The sequence below is a fragment of the Labeo rohita genome, chromosome 13 (genome assembly GCF_022985175.1).
Source record: "Labeo rohita strain BAU-BD-2019 chromosome 13, IGBB_LRoh.1.0, whole genome shotgun sequence".
Classification (NCBI taxonomy): Eukaryota; Metazoa; Chordata; class Actinopteri; order Cypriniformes; family Cyprinidae; genus Labeo; species Labeo rohita.
In genome coordinates this window covers 847,528-873,134 of record NC_066881.1, presented here as the reverse complement: position 1 = coordinate 873,134, position 25,607 = coordinate 847,528, and the positions used below count along the sequence as shown (strand labels likewise).

At 42.4% G+C, this 25,607-nt stretch overlaps 1 protein-coding gene across 3 annotated transcripts; it reads right to left on the bottom strand.

The window, feature by feature from the left end:
• Nucleotides 1-3,310: 3,310 nt before the first annotated feature.
• Nucleotides 3,311-24,467, bottom strand: LOC127175235 (tripartite motif-containing protein 16-like protein). 3 transcript variants are annotated; one of them, XM_051126182.1, is made up of 9 exons: nt 24,354-24,467; nt 23,941-24,216; nt 23,351-23,413; nt 20,205-20,239; nt 18,138-18,233; nt 17,821-18,054; nt 8,095-8,254; nt 7,902-7,949; nt 3,311-4,171 (listed from the first exon to the last, which is right to left on the bottom strand). In XM_051126182.1, exons 2-9 carry the CDS (start codon nt 24,194-24,196, stop codon nt 3,636-3,638), a joined length of 1,428 nt encoding a protein of 475 aa, XP_050982139.1. In that variant the 5' UTR covers nt 24,197-24,216; nt 24,354-24,467; the 3' UTR covers nt 3,311-3,635. The 3 variants fall into 3 exon arrangements, with proteins under 3 accessions (XP_050982139.1, XP_050982140.1, XP_050982141.1); XM_051126183.1 differs by having other exon boundaries at nt 23,941-24,213; nt 24,354-24,442; XM_051126184.1 differs by having other exon boundaries at nt 23,941-24,092; nt 24,354-24,386.
• Between the last annotated feature and the right edge of the window lie 1,140 nt (nt 24,468-25,607).

The following is a 25,607-nucleotide window of genomic DNA, read 5'->3' as shown; positions in this document are numbered from 1 at the left end:
AAGCAGGAAAAAAGGCATTCAAAGAAAAGAACACTACAGTCTCTCCAGACCCTACTGTCAAACATGGTGGATGTTCAAAGATGTTTTGGGGTTGCTTTGCTGATTTTGTCACTGGATGCCTTGACTGTGTGAACGGTATCATGAAATCTGATGATTAACAAAGGATTTTGGGGCGCAACGTAGTGGCCAGTATCAGAAAGCTGCGTCTCCACCAGAGGTCATGGGTCTTCCAGCGGTACAATGACCCGAAACACACTTCAAAAAGCACTCAGAAATGGTTACAAACAAAGTGCTGGAGAGTTCTGAAATGGCCACCAATGAGTCCAGATCTGAATCCCATAGAACACCTGTGGAGAGATCTCAAAACAGCAGTTGGCAGAAGGCATCCTTCAAATCTGAATGACCTGTAACAGTTTGCAAAAGAAGAATGGTCCAAAATTCCAGTAGAGAGGTGTAAGAAACTCATTCATTTTACAGGAAGTGGTGATACCACCAGACATGGATGCGCTGAAACCACTGGAAATTTGAAGCACTGAGAGCACTGGTCATGGGAGTGCTGAAACCACCAGATGTGGGACTGCCAGATTCGGAAGCACTGAGACCACCAAACTTGGAAGTGCTGAGATCACTGTACTTGGAAGACTTGAGACCACCAGACTTGGGACCACCTGGTTTGTAAGAACTGAGGCCACCAGATTTGGAACCATCAGACTAGGCTGATGAGCAGGGTCTTCTCACTATGGCTGAAATGCTTTGTGGAAGTAGTGGGACTTTAAGCCAAAGCATGATAAGGTCTGGGTAGATTGGAAAGCAATGGTAGGCAGACAATCAGCTCTTGTAATCAGTATGTTGGATGCCAGAGAAATGGGCAGGAATGAACATCTGAGTGCTTTTAACAAGGGCCAAATCGTTATGGCAAGGAGACTGGGTTGAAGTATCTCTTAAGTGACAAGGCTTGTGGGTTGCTTCCAGTCGGCAGTGGTGTGAAGTTACCAACAGTGGTCTGCTGACAAAGCACAACTGGCAACAGTGTGTTGAACACCCAAGGCTCATCAATGCACAAGGGAAATGGAGATCCCATCTGGTGTGAGCCAACAGAAGATCTACTGTGGCATAAGTCACATAAAAATTTATGATGGTTACAAAAGGAATGTATCATAACACAGTGCACCACTCTCTGCTGCTTTTGACCCAATGTTGCAAAATTACAATACTGACATTACTAGATGAAAATCTAAAATGACTCAAATATTCAAAAATACCTTAATATCTGCATGATCTAGACGTATTACTAATTTTACTTACTTGACTGTTGATTTATCCAGTTCAGCAAAACAAGATGATGTGCTTCAAGCAAAGTTAATGGCAAACAAACCTATTTTTTAAATCTAGAATCCAATAGCATTGTAAGGCTGAACTGTAAGACTGGTGTAAATGAGGTCTGTGCACAACTGGGTTTGTATTAATGTATAAGGGTGAGAGGTTATGTGTGGTCTGAAACGGAAGACAAATTTGTGCAAATTAGACAAAGAATATTAGACAATGCATCTTTATTTGTTACACATAAATGCATGTACATATTAATACATATTAAGTTATGTCTGCCTATGCATTTTCTTCATTTATTTGCTACACAGATACAGTATTCTAAGAATACAACAGAAACATTTTACCAATCTGCCCACAATGAATACATTTAATTGTTTTAACATTACAAAGAACAGGTTGCAATTTCTTCACAAAAATCATGATTAAGATTATCTGATTTATTTAATATCTAAACATTTTTAATCAAATTTGATCATTATAATACAATTTCATAATATTTTTATAACCCTTAACCCACAACCCATTTCCCTTAGCATGTGAAAGAAACATTTAATGTTGACTTGCAAATATAAAGGCTGGCTGCCTCAAACTCAGTTTGGTTCTAGGCACCTTTAGGAGAAATTGATTAATAGATCTAAGGAATCTAGGCGACTGATAAAATAAGATGTAAGCAAAGTAAATAATAGACTCAGGGGCTGTTTATACAACACTGTAAAGGTTAAATGGATAGTTCACCCTCACGTCGTTCCAAACCCCTAAGACCTTCATTCATCTTTGGAACACAAATTAATATATTTTTGATTAAATCTGAAAGCTTTCTGACCCTCCATAGGCAACAAGGGAACTACCACAGTCAAGGCACAGAAAGGCAGTAAGGATATCAATAAAGCTGTCGACGTGATCAGTGATTCAACCCTAATTTTATGAAGCTACAAGAATACTTTTTGTGCGCAAAGAAAACACTCACAGAAAAAAAAAACTCTCAGAAAAAAAGGTATAGTTCTGCTGCTGGGGCGGTACCCTTAAGGTACAAAAGTGAAAAGGTACATCTTTGTACCTTACCTACCCCTAAACGGTACATATTAGAGGTACATAGAGGTACTTTAAAGGTACATTTTAGTACTTTAAAAGTACATATTTGTACCTTTTCACTTTTGTACCTTAGAGTACAGTCCCAGTGACCGAACCGTACCTTTTTTTCCTGACAGTGTTGGCTGAACTATCCCTTTAACTAAAAGCTGAAAATGTTTTGTGTTTTGGCCGTTCATTTACACATCAACAGTGTTTTGGGGGCCTGAAAACTTTTAAAAAACGGTTTTGAAATAATAAATAAGAATGTGTGTAACTGTAACAAAGACTGCACAGTCCAGAAGTATTACGACCACAGAATCTCCAGATGAACATGCATGCTGTTACATACTTTAACAGTGCTTTCAGTTCTATGATGCTTTCTAAAGCCTGATTAAAATATATCTAACAGAGTTAGTACCCAGAACCTTCTGTAAGTGGATGGCACAACTTTTTCTAATATCTTTGCAATAAAAGGTAAAATAGAAATAGTTCTAAAACTTAAATAATAATAATATAATAAAAGAAGGGTTATGAGGGAGATAACTCAAACTCTCTCCACATCATACAGCGAATTGATGAAAACAGTAATGATAGAAGTAGGTTATATTGCATTATGACAAATATGTGATCACTGTAGTAAAATAAGAGTGTTGTATACATAATTGTAGAGATGTTTCTGGGAAAATGTGAGCTGGAGCATTGAGTATGGCATATCAGTTAAAAAAGAATATTGGGTTTATTATCATTTTTGTCAATATTTAAGAAATATTTATTCCTAGCTGCTTTCATTGCTCTCTGGAGATTCAATAATGAGTCGGGGAAGATTTTAGAGAAAACCAGAATTTGTTCTTTTTCAGTTTATATTCTGCACTCCTACACTGATAAATAGAACAGACGGTATATGCAGATGTTCTTTTTTTTTTTTTTTTTTTTTTTTTTTTTTTTACAGGTTTAGATGTCCAAGGAGTAAATTATTTATTTTAAGGACGGAAGAATATTAATTAAAGCAATGTACTTACTATAGGGTTAAGATTAGGGTTTGATTTGGTTTTGTTTATGGTTACTTGCATGTGATTATGTAAAATTTACTTCTATTACTATAGTAACTACATACTGTGTATGTAACAATGACACTGTAAAATAAAGTGTTACCAGACTCTCTATAGCATCTCACTGTTACTGATTCAACACGCAGCTCAAAGTGTCAAAATCTCTCGTCAGTCTATTCCGATTCATTAACACAGTTTCAGTGAGGAGTCACTATCAAGCCCAAACCCAGGATAGAGCGGATAAGTGAATATGGTCTGGACTGTGTGGATGAGGTCCATTGTGTCAGAGACGCTGTAGAAGGACAGAGTTCCTGCACTGTGATCCACAAACACTCCTATTCTACTGCTGATGGGCTTTACAGGGAGTTCAGTCGCAACACTATTGTGTACAAAGAAATTCCTGCTGGGAGAGTTGGAAAAGTTCCAAGACTGATCATTAAATCCAAACTCACATTGATTACCCCATCCCTTCCTCCTAATGCTCTTATATGACACTGCTATACACACACTCCCACTCCACTCAATCTCCCAGTAACTGCGTGTATGCACACCCTCTCTACACAACACCTGACAACAATTATCAAATCTCTCTGGGTGATCAGGATATGGCAGCTCTGCGTACATGCTAAAGCTATTGTTAATGAAAGTAATCATTCTGTTGCTGTCAGACAGACGGATGCATTGATGCACCGTGTTCAGATCCAGAGTGAGCGGACGGTAATCTGATGGAGATAAAACAAATCAGAATCAGGGATTACAAATCTGTTTGATGTTTTCATGTAGTTGAACTCTTCATGTTCAGTGTATCATCAGTGTCTCAGATGATCAGAAATCCTGTGCAAATCATCATTTACATCATCAATCACAAAGCTACTCACTATTGTTTTCTTTTACCCTTTACAGAAAGAACATGAACACACTCAGTTAGTTTTTAGGCCTATTTTCTTAAGCCTTTTTCACACCCCCGGTGACACACATTAACAAAGCAACATCATCCCATTAATTTACTATGAAGAGATGGTGCCTTCCTGTGTCATGAGACAATGACCACAATGGCAACAGAACTGACAAACAATAAGTAGGGATGCATGAAATTATCAACACAATATCAGAATCAGATGATAAAGGCTAAAAATATAATAATCGGCATTGGCCCAATAAAAAAATTATGGTGATACAATTTTGTCAGACGTATGATGAAGACACGTTGCATCCAAGGAGCCATTGCTCTAGATATACAAATGTTCAATTCAACAATAAAATATTACAACTGCATCTGATAAGTTTTTGCTCAATACTATCAGCATGCGTTGCAAAGACAGACAATGAAGAAAAAGATGAGGTTTCAAAAAGACCGGACACCGAACACAGGAAAAGGATGAACTTAAGTATACTATTAAACAAGGTAATTAATGAAACAGCTGAACTAATGACATTAGTAACCATCAGCTATTGCCCAAAATTAGTTGAAAAATATCAGCATATCGAATATCGGCAAAAATCTAATATAGTGCACCCCTAACAAGAATGAAGACTGTGTTAATGGAGCTTACACCCATATCATATGCAGGCAAGGTGGGACAGAGGAGTTTTGAAGGGGTTTCACTCTTCTATATAATTTATCACTAACAGCACGCATGGATATAAATTATGCACATAAAAGAACCTTTTGACAATCTTAGTACATTTGATTCATACATCCACAGTTTTTGTTGATTATATGATGCAATGAGCAATTTAGCACAGATGCAGTTCATATTAAAACGCTAATAAAATTATATATTATTTGTCAAATTCAAAATGATGTAATGGAACTTTCTGGCATGAGTTTAAATTATATATTGGCAAAACATTTTTCCAGTTAATGATTTAAACCACAGGCACTTTGTATACATATACGTAGTCGGTTTCTCAGCTCCACTTCTAAGGTGAAGCTTACCAGTATACATTTTTTCCCTTTCAAGCTAGCCTTGTCTCTGCGCACTTTCACAAAGTGCATGGGTGCAACCCTGGTTACACTGCAATTCCAGGGCATCTGTGTACTCAGTTACATTGACTGATTACATTACATTGGCTAATCTTAGCCCAGTTAAAAGAGATCGGCGTCGAAATCTCGTGCTTGCTCACATGAGGGGTTTGGGGCTCAGATTAAATCTCAAGAAGAGTACACTTTTCAGAGAACCACTCTTCTAGGGGTAGCATGGGACTCGACCATGATGCAGGCAAAGTTGTCTCCTGCGTGTGTAGAATTGATTCTAACTACCACAAAAGGCATCTGGGAAGGCCAGGAGTTATCAATGTCCCAGATTCTTTTATGTTTCATGGCAGCAGCAGCCAATGTTATTCTACTGGGTCTTCTGCAAATGAGACCATTCCACTTTTGGCTCAAGTGCTTTGGAAGGACCATTACGAACAAGATGGCGCCGCATATGGCAGCCACTGTGCTTAGCTCTCCAGTTGTTTCGGTATTTTTGTTAGTTTTTCCTGCTTTTTGTTTTGCAAACACAGTCATTTTTACAAGGGATTAACTGCTGAATATCTGGCAGAACACACCACAAAATCTCCTACCAGTTTTTGATTATTGTGACGTTTTGCTGAACATTGTAGTTGGCAGCACTGATCAAGCACTTCAGGTCGCGCAGGAGGCTGTCTCTGTGTACTGGAAGCTAATGACACTAAAACAAATTCCTAGTATGTGCAAGCATACTTGGCAATAAAAGCTCTTTCTGATTCTGATTTTGATTGTCTTTCAAGGTTCAGAAATTAATGTATTTCTAGCATTGAAACACTTCCTTCCTACCAAACTGCTCTACCTGAGGGCAGTTCACATTCCAGGGCATGTCAGTTTTGGGGGCACACATCTTGTCAAGGCAGGGGCTAAAGGCACTAAGAACAGGGACTCCATCAAGTAGTGGAGTCCATATAGCGGAGGTATGACAAAGCAGAAATGAACCCACTGTCCGGTCTGGTTCATGGTTGGATGCCATGCTACAGATGTGGTCAAGGTTTCATCTGTAAGCCTTTTCTTCTGATTGCTGGGAACTCCAAGGAGTTCTAGAAAGGGGTTTGCCAAGACAGAGTCCACCCGCTTGAGCCGAATGCTGGATCTCTCCTGAAAAGCACTCCCTGGGAGATTCTAATCCAGTGGGACCTTCTGTCCCAAGTGCAGGGGAAGTTCTATATTCCTCAGTCAGAGATTTGGAAACCTTTGGTCTGGTCCCTGAGAGATATGAGTTCATAGATTTCAGTATTTCAGCTTTGTTGAGACAATCCTAATTTCCAGAGCTCCTACCACTAGGAAATGGTATGCCCTAAAGTGGCAGTTCTTTGTGTTATGGTGTGACCATCACTTGAACAGTTTACTCCCCAGTTGGTGCAGTACTGGAGTTCTGTGGGCTTGGCTCCTGCCACTCTGAAGGTATATTCCTGCTAGCCAGAGTTTCAATTGGGAGTCACCCTTTGTTGTCTTAGTTCTTGTGTGGTGCCAGACAGCTGAGGCCTATCTGCTGGTCATGAGTTCCAACCTGGGATGTGCCATTGGTCCAAAAAGCACTAGCGTGAACTCCACTTAAGCCTCTGGAGTTTGTTTCAGAGAAGATGGTGACTCTTAAAGTAGCTTTTCTTTTAGCACTGATCTCACTCAAAAGATTAGGAAACCTGCAGGCTGTCAGTAACCCTCCTGCTTAGATTTGGCTCTTGGAATAGGCAAAGCTACAAGCAGGGAGTATTTATCAGGGTTGAATTTAAACTCCGCAGGGCTGTGGCTCTCCAGTACCAAAGCTGGCCACCTCTAATTTATGTCCACTGCCTAGGCTAGTGGTGTAAACCTTCTCAGCTCTTGGTCTAATTTGATGGTCACAGTTGAAGTATTGTCGTCACTAAGTAGCATCTTTTACATTGGATCACAGAGACCATCAGCCTCTCTTATGAGACATGTGGGGTGGCTTTGCTACTAAGAGTCAGGGCCCACTCAACTAGCAGTGTTGTGTCTTCTAAGGCTCTTGCCAGGGTTGCACTTTTGCATTTCATTTGGTAAAGTTAGGCAGTTCAAAATTATGTGATGTTTAATGTTTGATGATCACATAATTTTACATGTGCATCAACAATGCTTCTATCACTTGTTTCTGCGTAATAGCGGTAGTAACCCTACCAAATAACAGTCAAAACATGGATTGCTGAAAAAATTCTGTCCATGGCAGGGAAGCATTATGTCAGAAATAACGTAAAATTCTGTCAATAGTGGAGAAAGAGCACTGGCACCGCTAGTGACCGCTAGTCATTTCTAGTAATAGTAGAATGATACTACTGTAGTTTTACCAGAAACTGCGTTTTCTAAAGATATGTCTACATGATCAGTCTACCAATAACATAACAGTAATAGTAACATTATGTGACTCATTGCACAAAGACTAATGACATTCAGCGTCAAAATCTGGTGTTGTAAAAACTTACATTGTAGGAGGTCGTTTCTGGTCCTAGAAACAAGGTTGGTAAATGTGACTGTGGAAATCAATAGACATGAACAGTGTTATTGAGAAAATTATCTCTGCAACCATTCCTAAGAAATTTCTAGTATGTTGATCTGCATGATATTAGATGATGGAAGACTCTTTTTCTGAGAGCAGATGAATCTCAGGGACGTTACCTCTCTCAGAGATCGTTTTGAGCTCCTCTTTGCAGGAATCCTCCAGTTTGTCTCTCAGCTGACGGACAGATTCTCTCAGGCCATCAAAAGAGAAGAGAGAAGTGAAGGGAATGTTGGGTACTTCTTTTGCTTCAGGAGGTGATGAAAGGGCCTGGAAAGTCTACAGAAAACCGAAATCAAATCTCATCACCTCAAAACTGAATGAGGAAACATACAGTAACAATTTAAATGTCCATAAGGTGCAAAATTTGAGCTTACTAGGGGTTTGTGAACATGTCCCACAGAAAATTGTTGATTTTCCTGTTCTACATATGCACATTTTGAGACGTTTAAAGGGCAAAAATAGTAGCAATGGTACTCTTTTCATTTTTTTTTGTGCCACAAAAAAAAAAAGTAAACTGATAGTTATGAAAAGAATAATATTGGCTTGGAGTGGCATAATGGTTAGTAAATGATTTAAAGTAATCTCTAGGTAAAATGCTTTTGGGAGATGCAACACTGCAATTTCAAACCTTGATCAAACTCACTTATATGTAATTTTCTAGTAATCTTGTAGACTTTGATTAGCTTGAAGTGTTGGTGACACTAAATATACCTTTCAGAATAAACAGAAAACATACTCGGTTACTAACGTAACCTCGGTTCCCTGAGATACAGGAACGAGTACTGCATCTGCTAGAGTTGGGGTACTCGGACCCCTACTTGAGTCCGGTCTCGAGTACAATTTTAGGCGACCCGGACTTGTCATGGACTCGGATGCATTTTTACTTGACTCGGACTCTGAAAATATCTCGAGTCCATCTGAGTCCAAAGACAGTTGACGGAAATGTCACTGACTCGATGCATTATCACGAAAGTGATATTTAGTATTTGCATGTGTTTTTAAGTCTTGTCCAGTAGGCTACTTGAAAGCCGAAGAGTTTATGTACGCACACACTCAAAGCGCGCTCACAGAACGGCACATAAAATGAAGATGCTGTCAAAAACAATGTCATAAATAGATTTTCTTTATCAATGAACTTCTATTAACTAAAATACATCAGCATTTGATGTGACCATCCTTTGCATTTAAAATAGCTTTTGCCCTAGGTGCACTTGTGCAGAGTTTTTCAGGTAGCTTTGCAGGTAGGTTATTTGAAACATCTTGGAGATGTTGCCACAGTTCTTCTGGATTTAGTCTGTTTCAGTTATTCAGATTCTTCATGTCATTCCAGAGACAGACTGGATGATGGTGAGATCAGATGTCTGTGTGGAGCACTGGCTGTTGCCAGACTGCCTGTGCAAACAAAAAGTCTCACTAGATTATTACAATTAACGGCAAACAGAATGTTTGGAAATGTAAACTGATGTTTCCTACTGACAAACTACAGCAAAAGATAGAAATAACTTACTTTAAACCATTTTTTAGCTGGTGAAAATACTAGTGGCCTAAGACTTTTGCACAGTACTGTAGGTCAGCCATAACTTCTGTTACATGACTTTAAGTTTGCTAAGCAGAGCAGGACACTAATTTTAAGATGTTGTGAAATCAAAAATCAAAATGGCAAGATCCACTAGAGGTTTGCTTTTCTTACATTTCAACTGACATTGCGTTTTCTAGTTGTAAAGGTTAAAAACAGGGGTGCCAAAACTCGGTCCTGGTCCTTGGTTTAGCTCCAACTTGCCTTAACACACCTGCCAGGGGGTTTCTAGTATGCCTAGTAAGAGCTTGATTAGCTGGTTCATGTGTGTCTGATTAGGGCTGGAGTTAAACTCTGTAGGACACCTCGCTCCAGGACCGGGTTTGGGCACCCCTGGGTGAAAACAGTGTTAAGATACTGACAAACAGTAGTGTTTCCTTGGACTCGGACTCACCCCTTTGGGACTTGGATTGAGTCCGACTTGGCCCATTTTGGACTCGGACTCGGACCTTCTTCAATAACACAGTGTAACTGCATGACCAATGGTTCCAATGGCAGCAGAGCCGCACAAGCCTACGGCGATGAAGCCCACCAGAATCCGGAGTATCTTCAGGTTACTTCGACTGAAGCGACGACTGAGTCGTGCAGCTACATGGCACGGCCAGCAACGCAGTACTTGTTCCCATAATTCATTGAGGTCGGTCACCCAAGCGATCATCCCAGGGGAATCGTACAACCTCGGAACTCATGCTGAGGTCCAAGAGCGTACAGGAATGGAGCACTGGATTTCTAAGAATAAGTCCAACTTAAGCAGAGAGGACATCCAGACTATAAAATCTGGTAAATGTGGACAGCGAGGCCCAGCCGGCTAGCGCACAAATTTCTGCAATGGACACACCGCTAAACCAGGGCACGGTGACCCCTCTAGTCGAGTGAGCCTTTACATGCTTTAGTACAGTCACCGAAGCATACAAACAGCTGCTCCGATTATCTAAATGAAGTGGAGTGCTCAATATAAGTCCTCAAAGCCCTGACAGGGCAGAGAAGATTAAAGTCCTGGTCTTGCTCAGAAGGAGGAAGCACCAAGAGAGTGAACACCTGGGCTCTGAACGGAGCACTTTAGGAACATAGCCCTGCCTTGGCTTTAGGACTTATTTGGAATTGTTAGGCCCGAATTCCAGACAGGCAGGGTTCACCGAAAGCGCCTGTAAGTCACCTATACGTTTTTTAGACGCTAGTGCTAGTAGCAGAGTGGTCTTCAACGTCAGAGGGCGGAGGTCGATGGACAGCAGCGGCACAAAGGGAGGGCTCCTCAGTGCCCTCAGTACTGTAGGCAGATCCCAGGAGGGGATGGTGATGGGGCAAGGCGGATTGAGACTCCTAGACCCCTTCAAAAAACAAACAACTTGCCTACCGACTGGCCAGCTATGGGAGCATGATAGGCTGCTATGACCACTACATAGATTGAGAGCAGCCCTTCTCCAGCAACTCCTGCAGGAAGGACAATATCAGAGATATGTCACAGGAAATTGGGTCTGCACCGTGGGCTGCACACCAGGCAGAGAACACAGACCATTTAACCATATAGAGTTGTCTTGTGGATGGAGCTCTAGCCTGGGAGATTGTATTCAGGACGCTCTTGGGGAGGTGTGCAGGCTCCCATCGAGAGGCCACAGGCGTAGAGCCTACAACTCGGGCTGAGAGAGGATGTCCCATCTCAGGGGGATGGACCACGGTGCTGCTGAGAGCAGCTGAGATAGTTCTGTGAACCAGTGTTGGTTCCTCCAGAAGGGGGCCACTAACAGCACCTTGTTTTTCTGATCCCTGACTCGCCTGATGACCTGTGGGATCAGGGTGACCGGGGGAAAAGCGTAAAGGAGGAAGTTGGGCCACTCATGGCCCAACGCATCCTTGTTCTTCGAGAAATAGGTTGGGCAATGAGAGTTGTCTTCTGAGGCGAAGAGGTTGACCTCTGCTTTGCCAACGATCTCCCAAATTCTCTGAAATGAATGAATGAATGATCACATTTATATAGCGCTTTCATTGTGTATTGCTATACACCCAAAGCGCTTTACAATCATATGGGGGGATCTCTCCTCAACCACCACAGGTGTGCAGCATCTACTTGGATGATGCGACGGCAGCCACAGGACAACGGCGCCAGTGCGCTCACCACACACTAGCTACAGGTGGAGAGGAGAGAGAGTGATAGAGCCAATTCAGTGAATGGGGATTATTAGGAGGCCATGACTGACAAAGGCCAGAGGAGGGAATTTGGCCAGGACACCGGGGATACACCCCTACTCTTTACGAGAAGTGCCATGGGATTTTTAGGGGTGAGCACCCCCTGCTGGCCTCACTAACACCTCTAAATGTCTGGGGGTGAAGCATCCACTCTTCTTAGGGGACATTGCTTCAAGACAGCATGTCTGCTCCCTGGTTCAACCTGCCCGGCACATGTGTCGCTCTCAGCGAACGCAAATTGAGCTGAGCGTATTCCAACTGGCGCTCTTCCAGAATAAAGAGGCGCTTCGAGGAGAGAACGCCCTGGTGATTCATGTAGGACACTACTGTCTGATCTGACTAAGACGTAGTGCCCCCTCAGGTCTGGCAGAAAGGACTGAAGGCCTAAACATACGGCCAACATTTCCAGGCAGTTGATGTGAAGGCAGCTTTCTCTCTTCGACCAGTGGCCGAAAGCAGGCTTGCCGTTGCACAGAGATCCCCAACCTGAGTTGGAAGCATCTGTCGAGACCACCTTTCTTCTGCAGACAATGTCCAGGGGTACGCCCCACTCCATCCACTGATGGTCCCTCCAAGGAGCTAGGGCTGCTATGCAGGCCTGGTCACGAAGGCATCCATGATGCCAGGCATGGGATGGAACTCTCGGTTTCAGCCAGTGCTGAAGGGACCACATTCGAAGCAGGCCCAGCTGAAGCACTGGAGATGCTGTTTGAACGGACCCAAGGATCACAACTGTGTTTATCACAAACACATTGCCATCGGCACCCAGAACCGAATGGGGTGCTTGGAGGCAAAAATGAGGTAGCTTGAGGGCTGGATCCAGCAAGACTTGGTCCCTTCCTCTTCAGATCAGGAAGATGCCTGCGGCATCTGGTCCAGTACTACCTTGGGCCGGGGTCCCTGGCGCTTAGGAAATGGGTAGCATCTGGCCAAGCAGGAGCAATGCCAGGGTTCAGGCTTGGGAGTTGACTGAGCAGCTGAAGGCTCAGGCTTTGTGGGCTGCGGTGTCAGCACTGGTTTAGGGCGACTGGAAGCAGCAGATGAGCTGGAGCGCTTTGGCAGGAAGTGCCACATAGCTTAGGGCGACTTCCGTGTCACAGTTAAGGGCTCAACGAAACCTTCGACTGCAGGTCCAAACAGGCCAGTAGGGGAGACCGGAGAGTCGAGGAAGGGGACCTTATCCATGTCCTTGATCTCCGTAAGGGTCAGCCATAAGTGGCGTTTGAGCACCACTAGACTGGCCATGAACTTGCCAATCGCTTGAGCCGTCATCTTGATGGCGTGTAACACCAGTTCGGTCGCACTGCGCAGGTCCTTAAATGCTGCGAGGTCTGGGCCAGACTCGTCCATGCCTCGGAGGAGTTTGGCCTGGTGGACCTGTAGGACCGCCATAGAGTGAAGCGCCTAAGCCGCCTGTCCAGCCGACAAATAGGCTCGTCCAGCGAGGGCTGAAGTCGTGCTACACGGCTTAGACAGGTGGGCGGCCTTCACCTTCCCTCTGATGGCCATGGACGGGCAGAGATGCACGAGGATGGGCTCGTCTCACAGCCCCGCCCCCAAGCCATCTGCAAAGCCCAGCACGACCAGCTTGGGCACAGGTCCCTCACTTCAAGTCTAGCTCCTCCACAGCTTTAGACAGAACGCAGAATAATTTGACATCCATGCCCAAGCTGGTCATGCTGGGCTCTGCAGACGGCGTGGGGGGCAGAGCTGTGAGACGACATACCGAAAGAGACCAGATTGCTCGCAGCCGCAGAGGGACGCTGGTCTAGGTGAGAGAAAGGCACGGGGAAGCCTTTCTAGGCGGTGAGAGTGAGGCACGCAGAGTCTCAGTCTGCGTGAGCTCACTCGACACCAAGCACAGAGCTCCTCTGCCCCACTACTTTTTCCTTACAGGGTCCTGGGAGGAAGAAAGCTGGAGGGCATGAGGGGCAGAGTCGCATTCTGAAATAAACGCTATCCGAGAGGCAAAACTCTTATCATTGCAATGAGGACATTCCATTTTGGCAGCGCCCAAGCATGAAACACGCCATGACCATCCGCAGCAGTGCGACAGTGACGGCGTGACATTTGAAACAATGCCAAATAGAAATTTGCTCTAGGAAATTTGCTCTGTAATCAGCGAGGATCACAGGACGGCGGGAGGGGATCGAGCGAGACCACAGCTGCTGCAGACGCTGAAGGCGGCAGGAAGCAGCGAAGACAACAGAGCAGAGGCTTGATCATGGCGAGCTTGATTGTAGAGTGAAGGCTTGAGCCCCATAGTGAGTCGTCATTGAAGTCATCTGGGGAAGTCATCTGGTGAGTCGTCATCCCCGTCATCCTACGGTGAAATGCCCGCTTATATAGCCAGATAATACACCCTCTTTGGCGGATTCTGGCGGGCTTCATCGCTGAGCCATTGGTTTGTCTTTTATCCACTGCACGAACCAATGGCCATGCAGTTACACTGCGATACTGTACCCTATCGTTACTGTACCCTCTGGCGTGAATGTACCCTATCGTATAGAAAAGCGTTAAAAACTGCAGGATCTGATTACTTTTCGACTATTTTAGAAGAATACAGACATAACCCTAGGTATTTATTCAATACAGTGGCTAAGTTAACAAAACATAAAGAACCAACAGGCATTGACTGTGCCCCTCAGCATAGCAGTAATGACAGTAATGAACTACTTTACGTCCAAGATTAATACTGTTAGAGACAAAATAGTCACCATGCAGCCGTCAATTACAGTACCGCATCAGATACTGATCTCAAGATGGCGGCGCGGTCAGACACAGCGGCTACTCCGGGTCCCAACGACGGTGCTTTTATGTCTTTTAATGTCGTCCATTTGTCTCCAAACAGTGTAAATGTACCGCTAAAACATAGGGAAAGCACTCCAAAACAGATTTACGATCGCCGAAGTCTTTTGGAAATCGGAAACGCACAAAAACACCAACTCTCGCTGGCGGCCATTGAGAAGCTTAGAGGCCTTTGTATACTGCTGAAGCCGGACCTCAAGACTGTGGCCTCGCCTTCTGACGCTACCCGCACAAAGCGCCGGCGCCGGCGGTGCGAGAGAGGACGGAAGCGCGGTAAGCACGGAGGCATACGAGCTAGGCTACGGGCAAACCCCACAAGACCGGCTCTTCCAACACTCATGCTCTCAAATGTTCGCTCGCTGGAAAATAAACTGGACGAAATTCAGCTCAGTCGGTCCACAGAGCACGAGGCAAGGGATTGTTGTGTGTTTGTTTTCACTGAAACATGGCCAAACAATAAAACCCCGGACTCCGCCATTCAACTGCACGGGCTAACCTGCTGCCGAGCAGACAGAGATACAGCACTGTCTGGTAAGACTCGCGGGGGAGGCTTGTGTGTGTATATCAACAAGAAATGGTGTAACAATGCTGCTGTAGTGACAAAACACTGTTCATCGCTGGTGGAGTTTATGTTTGTGAAGTGTCGGCCGTTCTATCTGCCGCGGGAGTTCACGGCCATTGTTATTGTCACGGTATTATGCTTAACTAGTATGTAGCACCGTGGTCCTGTGAGACACGACATCTCGTTCTACTATATGTCCACACATGTAGCAGAATGACAATAAAGCTCAACTTGACTTGACTTGACTTGATGCACTATAAATCTCCTGGGGAATAATTCCACTCATTCTCTACTATACGAGAAGAAGAATTGTATAAACTTGTTAAATCATCTAAACCAACAACTTGCTAGACCTTATTCTATCTAGGCTACTTAAAAGACTTGCTTCCAGATGTCATAGATCCCCTTCTGAATATTATTAATTCGTCACTGTCATTAGGATATGTCCCCAAAACCTTCAAACTGGCTGCTATTAAGCCTCTCATTAAAAAACCACAACTTGACCCCAACGAATTAATTAATTACAGACCAATCTTGAATCTCCCTTTTCTGTCAAAGAAAAGGCAGTATCCTCACAATTATCTTCCTTCCTACAGAAAAATGATATCTGTGAGGATTTCCAGTCAGGTTTTAGACCATATCATAGTACTGAGACTGCTTTTTTATTAGAGTTACAAATGATCTGTTCTTGTCATCCGATCATGGTTGTATCTCTCTGTTAGTGCTACTGGATCTTAGTCCTGCGTTCGATACTGTTGACCACAACATTCTCTTGAACAAATTTGAAAATTATGTTGGCATTAGTGGTAGTGCATTGGCATGGTTCAAATCGTACTTATCTGACTGCCATCAATTTGTGGAAGTAAATGAAGAGGTATCATACTGATCACAAGTGCAGTATGGAGTACCACAAGGCTCAGTACTAGGGCCATTACTTTTTACGCTTTACATGTTACCCTTGGGAGATATCATCAGGAAATATAGTGTTAGCTTTCACTGTTATGCTGATGATACTCAGCTCTATATTTCTTTGCGGCCGGGCGAAACATACCAATTTGAAAAACTAACGGATTGTGTAGTTGAGATAAAAAACTGGATGACAAGTAATTTCTTACTGCTAAATTCTGAAAAAACAGAGGTGTTAATTATTGGACCTAAAACCTCCGCGTGTAATAACCTAAAACACTATCTAATACTTGATGGCTGTTCTGTCAATTCTTTGTCATCAGTTAGGAACCTAGGTGTGCTATTTGATAGCAATCTTTCCTTTGAAAACCACATCTCTAGTATTTGCGAAACTCTCTCAAAAATATATCTAAATTACGATCTATGCTCTCAATGTCAAATGCTGAAACATTAATTCATGCGTTCATGACCTCAAGATTAGATTATTGTAATGCTTTACTGGGTGGTTGTTCTGCATGCTTAATAAACAAACTCCAGCTGGTCCAAAATGCAGCAGCTAGAGTTGTTACTAGAACTAGAAAGTATGACCATATTAGCCCGGTTCTGTCAACACTGCACTGGCTCCCTATTAAACATCATATAGATTTTAAAATCTCGCTACTTACTTATAAAGCCCTAAATGGTTTAGCTCCTCGGTACCTGAGCGAGCTCTTATCACATTATAGTCCCTCACGTCCTCTGCGTTCTCAAAACTCTGGCAATTTGATAATACCTAGAATGTCAAAATCAACTGCAGGCGGCAGATCATTTTCTTATCTATCGCCCAAACTCTGGAACAATCTACCCAACACTGTTCGGGACGCAGACACACTCTGTCAGTTTAAATCTAGATTAAAGACCCATCTCTTTAACCTTGCTTACACATAACACATCAACATATTCCTATAATTCAAATCCGTTAAAGGATTGTTAGGCTGCATTAACTAGGTCAACTGGAACCGGGAACACTTCCCATAACACGCGATGTACTCAGTGCATCGTAAGAAGAATGGCATCTACGCTAATATTAGTCTGTTTCTTTCTTATTCCGAGGCCACCTTAACCATCAGATCCAGTCCGTATCCAGATCAGATGGTCACTGCAGTCCCCCGGATCCAATCCGTACCCAGCCCAGATGGTGGATCAGCACCTAGAGATGACCTCTACAGCTCTGAATGTCAGCGGAGACCACATCGACTAGATGGATCCCCAGTGAAGACCTCGTCACCTAGACGGCCATCGGCACAAGACCACAGGAACCAGATGAGCCCTCTGCATCTAGCCAGAGGAGAACTGGCCCCCTGACTGAACCTGGTTTCTCCCAAGGTTTTTTTCTCCATTTTGTCACCGATGGAGTTTTGGTTCCTGGCTTGCGTAGTTGGGAACACTTTTTTTTCTTCAAACGATATTGTATACTATTTCAACTGAACTGAGCTAGATGATGACATCATTGAATATATTGATGAACTGCCTTTACCTGAAAATTGAGTGTTTACTGTTGCCCTTTTGCATTACTGATGCACTATTTCCTATTTAATACTGTACAGCCCGCTTTGTCACAATTCTGTATTATTAAAAGTGGTATATAAATAAAGGTGACTTGACTTGAAAAAGGCTTCAGTCTCTGAGAAAAAGGAGTTTTTCCCCATAAGCAGATGCAGTACAAGTGAAGTATCGACAGGAAACTTCCTAAGACAAGGTTTTTCAATCCTATTCCTGGAATCTCTTGCTAAAGGATCCCGCTGAACTCTACTAAATCTTTGTTACCTTCAGAAACTGGGCGTGATCCTGTGTGTGTGAGAGCTGCTCCAGCTCAGCGTCCCTCCTCCTTAGATCATTGATCTCCTGCTCCATTTGCTCCAGTCCTCCATCAGCTCGACTAAGTGCAGACTGTTCCTGATCTCTGATCCGCTGTGTAAACTCAGAACTGCATTTCTGAATGGAGCGGATGAGCTCAGAAAAGTTCTGCTCACTTTCCTCCACTGCCGCCTGTGCAGAGCCCTGTTAGGACACACATCACCATCACACAGTGACTTCAGAGGGACTGAAAGAGATAAGTCCTAACTGAGACTTGTCAAACTCACCTTATAAGACTTCGAAGCCTCTCTCAGCTGCTGAAGATCTTTCTCCCTTTGCTGAATTCTCTTCCGGAACGTCCTCTGCATTATCTTTATCTCGAGCTGGAGGACAAACCAATTGGTCTACGTAGGTTGTATTTGGTCGTGTTTTAATTTAACATTGAAAGCAGAAAATTAAATAATGGCACATTTTATTCTTTATCTTCCAAAGATGAATCAAAGCCCCTTTCAAGGGAAGTGTTCACTCTGAGGCCATATTTGCAACAACTCTGGGAGGCTATGTCGGGCATCCAAGACCATCCTGTCTAAATAAATGGGGAATCCTGAAATCTCAAAAACAGCCTGCTTTTTAAGTGACTGTGATACTGAAAGTCTGTTCTAGCCACTGCTACTTTCTTACCTTATTAAACCAGGAAAAAAATAACAAGCCTATATAAGCAGCACTCCTAGCACTATCCCAGCATCAATTCCTCAGGCATCCCTCCACCTCCCCATTTCCTCCTCTATTTCTGTTATGCTCCCTCTAGTTAGTACCACAATGGGGGATTTGAACTCGGGGGTTTGACTGTTCATTGAGGACAGCTAGCCAAGTTCGTTTACCATTAACCATCGGGACTGGATGGACAGATGAACTTGTGAAACATTGAAAAATACAAAGTCTGTACAAATTCTAGAAATGGTGAGAAATTATTGCAATTGAATCATTTAAAAAAACAGTGACATTTTATTTCATGTATTAAAACTTTTATGTCATTTTGCTCATAGGCTGTTTCCCTGATCTTATATGATGTCATTTCGTCGCTGTCTTGACCCCAGCCAATCACTGCATTGCTGATCGTGGTTTTGAGTATCGATATATCTGCCCTTTCCAATGAACATGACAACACAAAGTAATCTCAGACAATTTCATTCAAATGCTTTAATCTAATCCACTAGCTTGTTTGAAGAACCAACTTAGCCAGAGATCAATTAACAAGATCTGGCATTCATTAAATAATCTCAGATGTATTACACAAAGTACAAAGATCAGACCCCTGGTATAAAACAAAGGCTTGGCTTTCCAGTTTTGCCCTTGAAAAGGAGGACTATGATTCTTTTGTGTCAGCATGCTTCCCCCTGTAGTTTGTCTCCATGCCTCTAGAGGTCCCCTGTGTTCCCCTCTACCTTATTTCTTCCTCATGTGGCCTTCTTAGCGCTATTCAGGTCACCTGTGCCTCATTTCCCCCAGTGTACTTAAGTTGTGTATTTTTCTCTGGTTCCTCACTTGGTTTTTGAGTCTTCACTCTGTGTGATCTGCCTTGCCTTGCTTATGCCTCCCGAGCTACCTAAAGTAAGAAATTCTAGACTATTTACCTTAGTGGTTATTGTACCCTGGTTTTGTTTTCTCCCCCTGTGGAGTTTTTATTTTCTCTTGTTATTTTTTCATTTGTGGTTATTGTCATTAATACCTCGGCCTGAGAAGAACTTTTGTTGGATTATTCTTGCCAAGATTTTTCTTAATAAATTCTACTTAATAAATTTCTACTGCTTCAAGTGTTTCAATTGGGTCCAGCATCAATATTCCTGTGGCTCAAGGATAGAACTCTCAAGCACCACACCAGAGACCTGAGTTCTACCCCAGCTTGTGACACTTTTGCACGTGGAACTGAGGAAGAACTGATGATGGCATGGGTTGATCTTTGAATGAACAATCAGCAGAAATGTAATATTACATCTATTTATTACATCCATTTTCTAATCCAGAAAAAAAATCAAGCCAAATATTTTTTTTTTCTTATTTTTTTTTAATATGCACTATTTTCAAAATTTTCTGGCTTCACTATTAATTCAAAAAGTAAAAGAACACCGGGCACATGAAAGTGTACGAGTTTAGAGTACTAACACAATAATCACTGAGTGGTTAATGATCTAGCATGAAAATGGGTTGTAGGGTCAAATAACAAATTAAAATGAGATTATAAATGAACATGAACATGATGCATAAATGTCTGCATTATTTCATCAGTGTTTAGTGTTAAAGGGATAGCTCATATACATACAAAAAAAAATGAAATTCTGTAATCATTTACTCACCTTCATGTCCTCCCAATCTTCTATGATTTCCGTTTCTATTTTTGAACACAGAAAACATATTCTGCTGTTTGCAGAGCCCAAATCACAAGGTCACAACACAACAACCAAGAGGTTTTATGTTATTAGTGTATCACCAAGTGAGTTGGGCTGTTATACACAAATTATTAATGATTTGATTTGGGAGTGAATAATGACTTAAAGAGTTACTTCACCCAAAAATTACAATTCTGTCATTAATTACTCACCCTCATGTTGTTCCAAACCTCAAAGACATTTGTTCATTTTGTAACATAAATAAAGAACTTTTTAATGAAACCTGAGACCTTCTATCCCCTCAAAGACAGCCTACGCATAATGTATGTGCTGTGGTGCTCTCATGAACATGCTTTGGAGACAGGCCCAGATTAAGAACATTTAGGGCCCTGGAGCTACAGTAAACCCAAGGGCCCCTTCATAGTAGCCTGTATTGATGTCACAATGTTGTTTGTTTTATTTATTCCTTAAATCTTCAACACATAGTAATACTCATACTAAATATTCCAAGCTACAACATATTAAAAGCATAAATTCATTAACACCAGATATATGATGTCAAAGCAAACAGGTTTCCCATCCAGCCCACATTTCCCCAGAAACATTTTGCTGGGATTTGGTCCATTAAACAAATAATAGTAGATTTATTTGAGTATACGGTTGTCACGTATCGTGTGAGGAAGCGGCGAACGAAGACGAAGGGCAAAGATAAAGTCTTTATTATATTCCACAGGTAAATCCACAGCAGGAGTGTAGATACACGCATACACTGACAAGACCGGATGACAAACACTGAACTGAATGCAATTTATAAAGATAGGTGATTACGATAAACATAATAAAGGCACATGTGATACAAGGTTAACTAATGATGATTAAACGAGGACCAGAAACAGGAACAACCAAATATGGGCACAAGAGGGAGAAACCAACATAAACAGTCCACAGGGGTGTGACATTACTCCCGGAAGGCGCGTCCTCATGCCGTAGAACGAAAAACAAAAATGAGTGTAGGAGGAGGCTCTGGCGGAGGAAGGACACCTGGGAGGAGGACAACAAACAAAGTCCAGGGTGGTGAAGGAGGAGACCGAAGGAGCCAGGGTGGATCCGACAGAGGGAGGAGCTATGGAGGAGACAGAAGGGACCCGGAGCAGGAGGAGCCAGGCAAGACCCAGGCCGCAGCCATGATGGTAGCCCATGGAGGAGCCGACGGAGAGAGGAGCCATGGTGGAAGAAGGGCTGATGACTCTAGAGGGCTCCAGGAGCAGGTGGAGGTGGAGCCCGAGAGCCGATGATCTTGGGCGACACAGAGGATCCAGAGGGCCAAGGCGGAACCCAAGGCTCTGGTGACTGAGGCAGAGTCGGAGTTCCAGAGGTCCGCGGGGGAGCGACAGAGGACTGATGTGGAGCCGGAGGGAGGGAGGAGCCCAACGGAGCCGGTGGGATGGAGCGACGAGGCGCAGCCGGAGGAGTGCAGTCCTAAGGCGATGGCAGGACGATGACCGACCAAGGCGGAGCCGGATGGAGCTGGTGGGCCGACGGTGAAGACAAGGGAGCTGGGAGCCTGGGTGGAGCCGCTGGGACAATAGGAGATAACAGAGGGAGGCTGGGTGGGAAAACGTGACTTGTATCTGTGATGACCTCTGAGAAAAAGTCTATTAAATCCAGCTGTCCTAGATCCAGAATAAGCTCACCCTCAACAATGGTACGGTGGGCGGAGCTTCCCTCGCCATTCTCCCCCATGGTAAGCTCGGTAGCTGGCTCATGCACCTGGTCTGACATCACAGGCTCGAGATCCGAGGCGATCCTCAGCACTGTCGCATCCTTTGGCGATGGCTCGTTGGTTGCTTCGGGCTCAGGCTCATGTTCCGCGAATCGGGGTGATGGTGGGCTGGGCTCTGGGTCTGTCTGTGCAACGTCTGTGTGGTGTGGCTGGACAAGTCTGCTGTCATCTTCTGCTTCGCCCACTGTGAACTTGGATCCGTTCATCCACAGTGCGTCCACAAGATTATGTAGTTTTGCAGGGTCCAGCAGGGATCTCCACAGGGCATGACGAAGCGGAGATCATCGTCCAGTCCACACCAAAATCTCTCCATTAAACAGACGTCGTCGCAGGTGGCTTGATGGCAGATGTTAAGGAACTCCTCCATGTAGAGCTCCAGGTCTCTGCCATGCTGGAACACAAAAATTGTAGCTTCATTCAACAAAATATTGTCCCTCGTCGGGGCAACATTAATGGAAGCTAGGTCCATACTTCTTCTTGAGGTCCGATCATCCATGACAAAAAATGTATCGTGTGAGGAAGGGGCGAACAAAATGAAGGTCAAAGATAAAGTCTTTATTACGTTCTACAGGTAATTCCAAAATAGGTAAATCCACAGCTGAAGGGTAGATATACGCATACATTGACGAGACCAGACGACAAACACTGAACTGAATGCAACTTATAAAGACAGGTGATTACGATGAACTTAATTAAGGCACAGGTGGTACAAGGTTAACTAATGACTGGAAACAGGAACAACCAAATATGGGCACAAGAGGGAGAAACCAACATACACAATCCACAGGGGTGTGACAACGGTACTGCAAATGCATTTAACAATATTATTATTACATTATATTGCAGGCTTTTAATTGATGTCTTTACTGCCTTTCCGGGCCTTTGTAGTTGCATAGTTCTCATATTTCAACAAAAATATCTTCATTTGTGTTCTGAAGATGAACATAAATAGGTCTTTATAATAGGAGTTTTGGAAGAACAAATGTGGGTAGTACTTAATTTTCATGGGTTTTTATGGGTAAAGTAACTCTTAAAGTTGTCCTCTCTTCATCATACAAACTCTTCACATCGCTTCAAAAGACTAATCTACATTTCATCCACTGGATTATTTTACCTGTAAAATAATTATTATATTTAATTTCAATTAAAAATTTTAAACCACTTATTGTAATGTAAATCTGTTCCCCCACAAAATTTTAGGTTTTTGACCTGTAATAGCTGCTTAGTAATAGCATACTTTCTCTTTTACCTACAGAAGGATTTCATATGACTAAAATAAGAATAAACTCTTATCTGGGGTTTCTCTGTACAGACAGTCATCATTATTTACCCTCGATCGGTTTTGATTTGGCTCCAACAGGGGCAGGATCCTCAGTACTGCCCTCAGCCTGACCTGAGGAGAGAAAGAGATCAGAATGGAAATACAGTGGCATTAAACCACACATTAAAGCACATCAGCAAGCAAACAGGAAAGCTTAAATTTTTTTTTTTTTTTTTTTTTTTTTTTTTTTGAGATGTTAACATATATGTACAGATTGCACATCAGTAGCACTCAGTATGTCTATTATTAAGGGAAAAGTGTTTTTTATTAAGGTCTGTTTTATTGGTTGTTTTCTCCCCTCCTCCCACCCACGTCACTTCCACATTTTTACAGCTTTACACACCCATTTCTGGAATCTTTTTCAAATCTAAGGTGTGACAGACAAGTGCTGAAACAGGGGGGTTTCATCACACTTTAAGCTCAAAGCCAACAGTTCATTTACTTTTTGTAGAAAACACCAATTACAGAACAAAAAATATGGTACATGAAAATGCAAAAAAAAAAAAAAAAGAAATTGTAAAAGCTATTTTGTAATTTAAGTTTTTATTTCTATTTGAAAAGGCACATTTTACAGCTTAATTTCAGCATTAACCTGCTACCTTGTTTGTGTTTGTCCTCTAACTGTTCAGCCACATGGTTCTGGTTCATCTTCCTCAGGATCTCCACCGTGATCTTCACAGCTTCTTTTGGTCCAAAACGCTTTCTCATCAGATCCACTGTGTCAGGAGCATCCACCTTCTCCAGAGCAGCACTGGAAACATAATATTGATTCCTTAAGTGCCATTTAAACCTCTTCAGGTTTTCTGTGCCTAGATCATCCAGAGCGACCAGAAGATGTTCTGAAACATGCGCCATCCTCCTTCACTGACTCACTTCTTCAAGACAAGAAGATACAGAAAGCCATCATCTAATTTGTACTTAGCTATAATCACTTAGAAAATATTTAATAATCAATGTGAACTTTAAATCTGGATAGATAGGTCAGTACTTTATGTAGTATCTACTAACTTACCATTAAAAAATGAGGACGTCTGAAGGATTCTTGTTCTACTCCAGAAATGGAGTCTTCAGAAAAAAATGTTTTTTTGTACTAAGCTAAACCAGAACAGGAAAAACCAAAAAAAATAGATTCTGAACAGAAATATGAGTGAAATGGTGTGGGGGGAGTCTCTGTAGACAAAAAGGAAAAAAAAAAAAGAAACAACCTTTGTACACCTGGTTAATTCACGTGTTCTACCTGTTCAGATAGCCATCTGACCGTCAATAGATCTGAAGAAAACGCCTTTCAAAACACATTCAAGATGCATTTAAATCCAACCACTACATTCACTTGAAGAGGTGGTCTGAAACGCAATCTAGACAAAACTGGACAAGTGTAAATGCATCTGGTTGTTAACACCACAACATGTTCTGGCACTCTGGTCAAATGATGTTGTATTTATTTAGCACTATATAAATAAAACTGAGACTAACATATGTAAATTTTACTCTACACTAAATGGTTAAAAAAATGAATGAATGAACGAATGCGTGAGAGCTTATAGGCTCCCTTTTAGTCAACACAAAATAAACAAAAAAACAACAAAAAAAAAAAAAACTCAACAACCTTAGGTCAAACATTTAACCCATATACTGGGATATGGGATATACTGGGTTAAGTGGGAAAGTTGTTTAAGTTGGTGTGACTGGGCTGGTTCCTACACAAATTAAATATTATTTCTAATGCATTAAATAAGTTACTTACCTGTAAACGCAGGTGTTTCCTGCTGAACCCATGGGTCACATTCTTTAAAACTCCATCAGATAAAACTCCAGTGAAGCAGATAAGAGTTCATTCCACTCCAAAATGTTGGTCAACTTTGTTTTAAAAAGTGGATGGGACAGGACTGAGAGTGTGTGTTTTAATATATTGACAAAGAACAAATTTTTAACATGATAGTTTTATTCTTAAATGTACTTTAATAATATAAGGCCCTAGATTATTCATGTCTGTGAATAAATACATAGATACACATGAATTATTTTAATTCTCCCAAACAGTCTGGTGGTAGAATTTTCATCAGGTGTGTTAGGGGCTTTGGGTTCTAATCTGTCCTCACATAGCCCCACCCCCTTGATTAAAATCAAAGATGTTCATCAGTGATCGTATATCAAGAGGAAGGGCACATTTGTGTGTATTTTGTTTTGTGATTTAAAATCATTAAGAGATTTACAGAAGCGTTCACGTTTGAAGACTGAGCACGAGATGCAAGAGAATGTTCTGACA

Coding starts and splice junctions, on each gene's coding strand:
- LOC127175235 (XM_051126182.1), bottom strand. CDS start 24,196: ATGGCGCATGTTTCAGAACATCTTCTGGTCGCTCTGGATGATCTAGGC. Junction 23,414..23,940: donor AGAGGACAAACACAAACAAG/GTAGCAGGTTAA, acceptor TTCTCTCCTCAG/GTCAGGCTGAGGGCAGTACT. Junction 18,234..20,204: donor AAGATTGGGAGGACATGAAG/GTGAGTAAATGA, acceptor TTTGTCCTCCAG/CTCGAGATAAAGATAATGCA.